Genomic DNA, 10,195 nt, shown 5'->3' on the forward strand with positions numbered 1-10,195 from the left:
TTTATCCATATACTTACCTAACTTGTTGACGAACAGCGCATCCTTCCCCAACCTTCCCGATCAAATTCAGGAGAACCAGCACCAATGCAGCGATGGACACCAAGAAGACAATGCTTATGAAAATCACCACTGCTGATCGACAACATCCTCCATCAGATGTCGTTCCAGCGAAGTCAAGTTTACTTTGATAATCATGTGCTTTCCACGCATCTTCTTTAACTCAGTTTGGACCAATTTCCTGTTCTACACGATACGTGATTTGTCTTTTCACTGGAGTTTGTAAAGCGTGAGGAAATTGTTCATCCAAGTAAACCCACTCTTGAAAAGATGGGTTCACAACAAAAGGCCCCCCGTATATGAGAACGATCCTTCGCAGTAAAGCACTATTTGAGCAATAGTGAAAATCAGACCTGAAAAAAAATTCAGGCCTGTACGGGATTCGAACCACTGACCTCTGCGATACTAGTGCAGCGCTCTACCAATTGAGGTAACAAGCCAACTGGGAGCAGGCCATCAAATTAATTTGATGGCCTGCTCCCAGTTGGTTTGTTAGCTCAATTGGTAGAGCGCTGCACTAGTATCGCAGAGGTCAGTGGTTCGAATCCCGTACAGGCCTGAATTTTTTTTCAGGTCTGATTTTCACTATTGCTCAAATAGTGCTTTACTGCGAAGGATCGTTCTCATATACGTCTCATAACCGCAGTTCACACATATGTTTCATATGTTTGTTGTTAAAAGGCCCCCCGTTAGCTTGCATCGGGATAAGAGCCTTTTTATTTTGCAGTGGTAGTCAAGTTCTTGTTCAAAGGACTTGTGCCGAGTGTCCTCTGAAAAATTTGCTTTTCACCACAAATTTCACGCTTGATATGCTTACAATATTTCTGGTCTTATTATTCCTTGGGAAACTTATTTACGTAACGCTTGTTCCCCGCAAGTAGTCAAGCTGCAGCATTTTACACAATCAAGAAACATTTATTGGATATGAGATCATATTGCTTTTGTGGAATGGTTTCTGTAGTCTGAAATGAAATTAGCTCTCCCAGTTGTTGTAATTACGCGAAAGAGACCGATTAAAGGAGTTGTACTTTTTTTCAAGTCAGAGGGATATAAACTAATTCAGGTTTACAAAGACATGAAAAACGTGGCACCAATATTTTTTAGCGTAAGAAACCCTGTTTGCCACAATTGACAGTCCACTGATATAAATCCGGGCTAGCTGATACACGAGGAAGGGAAGGAGTAAAAGCCACCGTTTCTCGTAGGTTGAGCGGAAACTCGTAACGTGACCCACATCAGCCCTTTCACTCCCAAAAACGATTAACATGTAACTTCTCCCTAAGGTATCCATACATTACCTGGCAAACAGGTAACAAGAATACTTCAACTTATCATTGAGAGTTGATATCTTGATCAAATACCGATATCTCGTAACTGATTTACTAGGAAGCGAATGTCAGTTTGAGATGAGAATTAACAACCAACTCTTGGAATTAAACGGTGAACGAATATCCAAGCTATGTACCTGATAAAAGGATCAATTCAAGAAAGGATCAAGGTAAAAGGCTAAGTACCCCTATAAATGCTTTTCTCGTGAAGTAATCAACATCACTCGAGTTTTTTTTTTTTTCTTGATTAAGGTTTCTTGTCTCTCAGTAGGAAAGTAAGGTCCCGTGTAAATGGCATGGTACTTACGAACTGGGTTACACTCGATGGAATGCCCTCATGAGCGAGATTGTTTAGTTCTTCCCCCTACGTGGACCTCCAACTCGAAGTCCTCTAAACCTAAGATATTTCTTTGAAATGCGTTAGCAGCCGTTTTTATTTCGCCTTTTTTCCCTTCAAGACGTTTGACACTTGGACTCATAATTATTTACCTTTTTTACCCCAACATAACCGAGATGCTTTTTATTCTGATACGAATGCCACTATACCTGATATTTTCGTGGGACAAGAAACTAGAGAAGAGTAAATAACGGAGAACTTGCTAACATGTTGTGAAAATTGTTGTTGATATTTGCTTTTAGAAACTACGTGTAAGGTCTTTTAACAAGTTGCAAAGTTTCTCTTCCTGATCGAAACACCAGTCTATTTTTGTGTTCATGTGGTCATTGGACATTCCCAGTAATGCATAACACACTCAACAGAAGCCTGGCCAATTCCATGATGACCATAACAGCTACAGTAGTAAAACAGTTTACTATCAACTGGGTTTAGTTGAGACGATAGCAGATAAAGCTGTGCATGGTCTGTTGTACATGAGACACCAACAATCTTTTTACCCTGCAATGAAAAACAAAGTTGAACTATATGACTGAAAATTAAGGGAGTAAAACAATTAACTGCTCCCGTTTATTGATTTGCTGATCTATCTCTTATTTTGGAGACTTTAATTCCGGGATATAAATGTTAACATATCTAACCTCTGATACAAAAGACTTACATACATATGGTACAATTATTGGCGTACACGTCATATAACGTGAAAGAGCCAGGCTTTTATCTGGTAATTCAAAATAGTCTGACAAGCATCTCGACAACATTCAGGGGTAAATTACAAAGAGCATATAGTCATGAATCTCTTCTTTTGAGTATACTTACACTTGGTTCCTCAAGGAGCACTTTAGCTGGGTTCGATAAACTGTTGCTGTTGATTAGATTTTGGGTTGCAATCGAAACCTTAGTCTTGTGTTCACACAGGGAGAAGTCACCCGTTCCTTTGGGACCCTGTGGTCCTGGTGGTCCTTGTGATCCATTGAAACCCTGCGGGCCTATCATCCCCTGGGGACCATTGAAACCCCGAGGTCCGGCTAATCCAATGGGTCCTTTAGAGCCGTTGAAACCGCGTGGTCCAATAGGGCCCTGGAGCTTACTCACATTCTCTATCTGCAACATCGTTAATAAGCAACAATTTATGTGCCTGTTCTCTCTAATCTAAACATAAAAAGGCAGTACTGCGCATTCTGTAGGAATGAATTTTTATTTGTGAAAAAAAACAACCCTCATTCTGGACCACAGATTTGCCGGCACTTGCGAGGTTGCTTTCCTTCTTTTCCCGCCTTAAACAGTTTGCACAAATTGGCCAACCCTGTACAACCTCGAAGAACACCACCGAGGTATAAAAAAAAGAGTTTCCGATCAGAACTTATAAACGCTCAGCTGAAGAAACCGAAGAAACTTCTTCAGGACTAAGCCCCCGCCTCATCCTCGCGGCTTGCACCTCCGTTGGAATAAATGTTGACCCTTTAAAGTGATCGATGTCAGGGTTTGAGTTCGACTTGAACAGCTAAATATTTGCTCAAAATCATAGATTTTCACATTTTACACAGCCCAGGACCTGTTCTTCTCCAAAAGCAACCATTCTTCTCTAGTAGTATTAAGCAAGAGAGTATAAACGGTCCATACTCTCTTTTACTAAGCTACTATATCCCTCCAAGAGTTTATAATTATATTCTCTTGACCCCTCTCAATTTATAAACCCGGGGGTCTCATGATCCGATGATGAACACCTTAACACGTAATAGTTGTTGATAAAGGATGTCCCTCTAGTCTCCACAGTGGCAAGAGGAAATATGATGTTAGAAGTTTTTTGTTTTTTGGCGCCGGAAAGAGATCGACCGTGGTTTCGCTACGCTTTCTTCAAGGATTATTAGAGGTGATTAAAGTATTAAAGCTCCATATGATACCTTCAAGTATAAAGTGATGTTGATGGCGTCAAGTAGATTCCTGATGTTGGCATCTTCTTGAATAAGTCTTTCTGCGGTGCTTTTAAGCTTTTGAAAGACAAAAACGGCACAATAATCGTGGCTAAACCAACGCGATATGTTTTATCATCAACTGGCTTTTACTTAAGCCGTTCTGTTAGTAAGAATACGCAGATTGAATGAATTTTCTTTGCATTCTGTAATGGTTGCATTCCGTATTCTGGAAAAAGCTCCGTTACCGTGTCATTGTTTCACAAGTTATGGCTTTTTACATGCAACAAGGTTTTTACATGGGTGAATGCAACAAGCCTCTCACTTATGCGTAAAAATAATGTGTTATCGAAGTAAATACCATCTAGACGGAGTAAATGAAGATATACTCACCTTTACTTTCGTTTCAGACATCGCCATAACCAACTTGTTTTCTGTCGCATTTAATTTTTCTTCCAAGCGTTTGAGCCCAGTATTGACCTAAAGCACAATTCTAAGATTAAGAGGTAGTTCACAAGGAGGAGTGATAAGACAGTTTTATAAAAACGTCCTCATTTATATTTGATTAGCTCTCCAAATTAGACAAGAACTTAAATTTTTCGTCAAGAAGATCTATAATTGCGGCTCTGAAAAAACAAAGCCATCCCTGGAACACATAGTCATCGGGTCAAACTCATTCCAAGGACCTCTACTCTAGCCATCCCGCCAGGGAGGTTGGGAAGAAGAGAGGAACAGGAAACGTGTCTGTTATTAGTAATATTAGCAGTATTATCACTACAATCACAGCCGGCTCTTCATCCTCCTTATAGCCATCACCGTTACAGCTTCTCTTCTACTTGTCGTCATCATCATTATTTCTACCAAGTTTTGTGATCATACGGGATTCCATAATTGAACTCTAATTAGAGAAAACGAGTCATGCAAAAACAAATTCACAACCTTACCGATAAAAGGGAACTTTCAGCATCATTCTTGAAATCGTTCAGGTTATCTTCGGTTTGATTAGCTAAAGCGTGTAGTGTTGTCATCCATGAGATAAGGCGATCAACATATCAAGAGTCATCAATAAAATGTTTGGAGTTATAATTCAGGAAGTATTTTCGCAATTTGCCTCAGGGAAGCACGTAGTGTGTTACTCTGCTTATTCTGCTCGATTTAAGTGCTGCCTTCGACACAGTTGATCACGACACCATGCTACGTCGACTTGAGTCATCATTTGGTATACAGGGGAAAGCCCTCTCCTGGTTTACGTCCTACTTGTCTGGTAGAACTCAACGGATCATGATTAACGATTCGCTATCGGAACCTTTTAAATTAGAATGCGGTGTGCCTCAAGGTTCCTGTCTGGGTCCGTTATTGTTTTCGTTGTATACGAGCAAGCTTTTTGAGATCATTGAATATCATTTGCCCACGATTCATTGTTACGCTGATGACTCACAAGTTTACATCTCATTTAGTCCCAACGACAGAGCTGAACAACTTGCTGTAGTGAGGAGTATGGAGGACTGCATCAGAGACATTCGTCTTTGGATGTTGAATAATGATCTTAAATTAAATGACGACAAGACTGAATTCCTTATCATTGGCACATCACAACAGCTGGGAAAGCTCGACAATATCAGCATACGTGTGGGCGACTCAGACATACACCCCGTGCCAATTGCGAGAAATCTTGGTTCCTGGTTTGATTCAAGGCTCTCCATGGCAACACACATCACGAAAATTTGTGCCTCTTCATTTTACTACATTTATAATATTCGTCGGATCAGAAAGTACCTTTCACAGCAGTCAACTGAAACTCTTGTCCATGCATTCATAACGAGCCGCCTGGACTATTGTAATGGCCTATTATATGGACTACCGGACTGCTTGTTGAATAAGCTGCAACAAGTACAGAATGCTTGTGCCAGACTGATTCTTAAAGAACAGAAATTTTGTCATATTACGCCCTTAATTTTTAAGTTACACTGGTTACCAATTAGATATAGAATTGAGTTTAAAATATTGTTAGTTACTTTTAAGATTCTTAATTTTTTAGCCCCTTCTTATCTATCCTCCCTTATTTCCCTTAGACCCCCCTCCAAATATAATTTAAGAAATTCCAGCGATAAGCTTTTACTTAGCCATCCATCATTTAAATCGAAAGCTACACTGGGGGACCGTTCCTTTACCTGTGCTGCTCCGAAACTATGGAACGAACTACCGCTGGATATTAGGAGCGCAGGAACAGTAAATATTTTGAAAGCTAAACTTAAGACTCACCTTTTTCGTAGTGCATTTTTATAGCTTTTTTAGCCATTCTAAGTTTACTTTTCATTGTTTCTTTAAATTATTGTAAGTCTATTTTAATGGTAATTTTTAATCTTGTAATGCGCATTTGAACATTTTATGGAATTTGCGCACTATAAATTTTAATATTATTATTATTATTAATGTGCTCCGACTAGAATTGGAGTATATCCGGTGGTATCTGGCCCCATTAAAAAGATAATTGCATCCACTTGGTTTGAAAATGAACCAAAATTTCAAAGATGATAGATTCTTGAAATCGATTTAGCTAAATTAAGTACGTCTTGTTTTACTTTATCTACCGGCTGTCTGGAACTATTCATGTTGATTTCTTCCACTCTCTGATGTAATACGGCAACTGAAGAGTTCAAACTTAATACTTTCTCTTGCAACTAGAAAAAGGAAAAATATTGACAAATAATCAGCAACTTTTACCATTTCATCTATGATGTTGTAATCCTGAAAATTGCATACACCTATGACAACACCTATATCGGATTTTGCAACAAATGACAAACTACTGGCGAAACGTTCCCGAGCAGAACTTTTGGTCGGACAAATTAACAGGTGAATCTCTGCTCGTTGATTACCCGAAAGCAAACCTACCTCACTTCTTGTGTTTTCAAGTGTCTTGTTAAGCTTTTCAACGTTGTCTAGTGACGTGTCCAGGATTGATGATAACTGGGTCGTCTTAATGGCCAGATTATCGCTCTAAAGAATAACATAATCAGAAGAGTATTATCATTTACACTTATAAATAAATCCTTGCAGATGAAGAGGGAAGAAATCCTTTACTCTGAAATGTAAATCTTTCTCCTGACCTTTTCCACGAATGATGAATTAATGGTCGTCAAAGATTTTTGCAACTTTGCGTTTGCATCTTGCAGGTTACTTCTTGTTGAATTTAACTCCGCACCGAAGTCCTCAAGTTTTGGCAAGAGCAGACGAATCTCCATCAGTTCTTGGTTTTTCTCTTCCTGAACATGCCAAAATAATACGGATATGGGAGAGTTAAGTCATACTCTTGAAAACTAGACATTGCAATCCCAAAGATGAACGCTCAAATGCATGATTTGAGTTATTTATGTGCATTCTTGTTAACGACTCTGTGTCTCTATACCTCTTTTTTGCTGGCTATTATGGTAAAAAGGAGGTAAAAATTTTCTACCGGGGGACCAATCCTGTGATAGTACAATCTAAGTAACTGAACCTGTATATGTTCCTTTTCCTAAAAACAAGAAAAGAAGTTTGTCTCTCGGAATGAATCTCGACAGCTGCTGACTTGAATACTATGTCGAAAAAAGACTAGGCGCTGCGTTGCAGTCGCTTGTTAATGCAATGAAAAAAATCGCGGCACAAGTGTCTTCGTTTCAATATCTTCCTCGACGCCCCTTAAAAAGGAGATCTTAACATACTTAAATTTACTTATCTTAGAATAAAGAAGGCCATTAGAACGTTAAATCTACCAGCTTGCACTTTTTTTTTAAATAATTGGTCCATAAATATTCATATTTATTTTTCGATTCAGAACTGATTCATCCATGCGCTCCAAAGTTTCCTTTCCATTTTACATTTACTTACCAACCGTATTTGAAGACTTGTAACATTCTCCTCCAACACCTTGATCCTGGTTAATATTTCAGGGAGTGAGGCAATAGCCAAACTGCGAGTGTCAGGGGAATCTCCTGGAGAAACGAGGAATAAATGCCACTTACTAACCGAGTTCGAAGTCTATATGTTAAGTTTTTCCGCTTATTTATGGTCCAAGCGCGAAGGCCATAAATCTGAGCAGAAAAAAAGAGTTTTGGTAACTTACAATACGGACCGAGAAAACGAGGGTAATAAGACTTTTATCATGTCTTTGAATAATGGGGGGAGAAGGATTTCGATTCAAACAAACTTTTAAAGTCTTTAAATTTCTCGGGTCGCAGGGTGGAATTGACCAACCTACCGCACGTACTCACTGAGAGATAGTACAACAACACTTCTCCTTGATCCACGCGTGAACAAGAATCAACTGTCTTTAGCTCTGACCAGATCAGAGGAATCTGCACATAAATATCAAATAGAATAACTCCTACGCGTTTTAAGTCTTATTACACTTGTAGTGGTTGGAATATTTTTAGACGACCATTTTTCTCCACAAGCGCACTGTGAACTTTGCCACTAATGCCTGTTTATTTCGATTTGACTGAAGTCCTGCACAGAGTCACGAGCTTTAAAATTGCAGCAGCTTTTAATAGCCCATTGCCGAATTACCCTTGGCGTCTTTTTCAAAACGAGGCCTGGTGCTCAACCATTCTTGTGAAAAAGGAGTTTAATTTGGATGTGAATGAAAGCTAAAAATCATATGAAAGGATGAGCACCAGGACTCGTTTTCAAGATGATGCCAAGGGTAATTCGGAAGTGGGCTATTACTATGGGTTAATCTTTATTTCAATCTTAAAAACACGGGTAACTAGATTCTTTGAAGAGAAAAATTGAATGAAAATATCATTTATCCACTGATGCGACCGCAGTGGAAACGCTGCCTCGGTTTAGTGACCACCATGCTGTGATGTTTGCTAAAATCATTAGCGGAATGAACCAGACCTAAATGAAAAAAGACGTTTAGAGTCTATTCTATGTGAGCTTTTATCACTTTTCCTTGGTTAACAAGTTCAGAGTTATCGATCGTGGGCCGTTCATAAGGTAAGGCCTGGATTGAGACCCCTCTCAGCTCATTGAGGTTTGAGTTCTTTAGCTTACTGACTATGATAATTTACGTCTTAGGCGATTAGTTCAATGATTCATATTTTTTAATTATGTCAGTAATTAAAGCTGCTGTGGTAATTTTCTAGGAATAGACTTATAAATTCATATGAGTATCGTTCGAACTCCCACGTACACTCAAGATCGGAATACTCCTTTCCACGATCTTCTTGATGATATTTTCTGTGCCTATATTCCTTTTACACCAAGTGCTGTAAACAACAACTCTTGTCATTTTCACAACTTGTCTGTTTGAAAGAGTATCAAAATTCAGAGTCTCAGTATACATAAGTATGAGGATAATATAATTAGCACGGACCATTTAATTCTAACTAGATGCGTTGCTTTAATTTTACCCAAGTTTATAGAAAGTTTCCTAAATCAGAGCATTGACCCTCGCGAATTTAGAGAAGAAGGTTAAAATTTAAACTACATTATTTAATGAGAAAATTCATCAAGGGAGATAAAACCTTAGAAGAATGTTTACTAATTTAAGGTGTAACATGCAAATTGTTCATACTCGTGGATAGAATAAATGCAAGAATTGGCGTTAAAATGAGTAATAAAGACTCTCATGGTGTACATCTGCTATCGAAATTGTTTATGACGAATTCATCCATGCCGGAGTATTTGTAAACCTTCTCTGAATCTAACCAATTTTCCAAATGAAGGGGGGAAACCGGGCAAAAAAATTGGCACATGCCTTAGCAAGACTTTTAGATTCATCACGCATATTGACTGGGTTATGAATTCTAATGCAAATTATCAATAAAAAAAAAGTGTGTGCTTTCAACGCACGTTCAAACGAGACCAAACTGGCCCGTTTTTACCAGTTTTACGCGAATAAGTTTTTCATGAAGGAAACTTTCTTTTATAATGACGTTTAGTTTAACTTTAAGACATCGGAAGAATGCTTCTAATACCGAAAACACCATAACCTGAAATTTCGCCAATCACCTTCAGGAATGAGACCTGCAACTTATTTGTTTCATAATCTGTGTATCATCAGTGCCTTTTAGAAAGAAAATTATGTGCTAACCTTCGTTAACGGGACAGCTGCAACCCTTCAATATTCCTCCAACGAATATCATTAGAATCATCACAAATATTACAAAAGTCACCAGGCACACAAGAGTCAAGAGGGTTAATTGTGATCGGTTTGATCGTATAGGAGGTCTTTTCTTGACGTGTGGTTTACTCTCATTTTGTGCCTGACGATAATTATTCATTACAGCAGGAGCAGGATTATCTGCGTAGTTATTCAATGGAGGAGAAAAACTCGAAGGCGGTGGTGGAATGCTGTTTTCATAAATCCAGTCGTCGAAAGTTGGGTTAACAAACATTTCCCCACCATGAAGATCCATCTCAAACCTGTTTCTTTTTTTTGTTAAACTTTCAGAAATGTCGGCTGATGCGGTCTTAAGAACCCTTTTTTCAATGAACGCGCACTTTAGGCCGGCGAT

The 10,195-nt window shown here is 38.7% G+C and overlaps 1 protein-coding gene across 1 annotated transcript; it reads right to left on the reverse strand.

The window, feature by feature from the left end:
* Positions 1 to 912: 912 nt before the first annotated feature.
* On the reverse strand, positions 913 to 10,096 carry LOC111320415 (uncharacterized). The gene is made up of 10 exons (XM_088725187.1): positions 9,772 to 10,096; positions 7,563 to 7,666; positions 6,803 to 6,958; positions 6,588 to 6,692; positions 6,287 to 6,373; positions 4,637 to 4,741; positions 4,086 to 4,172; positions 3,684 to 3,770; positions 2,599 to 2,883; positions 913 to 2,280 (listed from the first exon to the last, which is right to left on the reverse strand). The coding sequence occupies exons 1-10, from the start codon at positions 10,094 to 10,096 to the stop codon at positions 2,098 to 2,100; spliced, it is 1,524 nt and encodes a 507-aa protein (XP_088581313.1). The 3' UTR covers positions 913 to 2,097.
* Positions 10,097 to 10,195: the final 99 nt, after the last annotated feature.

This window comes from Stylophora pistillata, chromosome 6 (assembly GCF_964205215.1).
Source record: "Stylophora pistillata chromosome 6, jaStyPist1.2, whole genome shotgun sequence".
NCBI lineage: Eukaryota > Metazoa > Cnidaria > Anthozoa > Scleractinia > Pocilloporidae > Stylophora > Stylophora pistillata.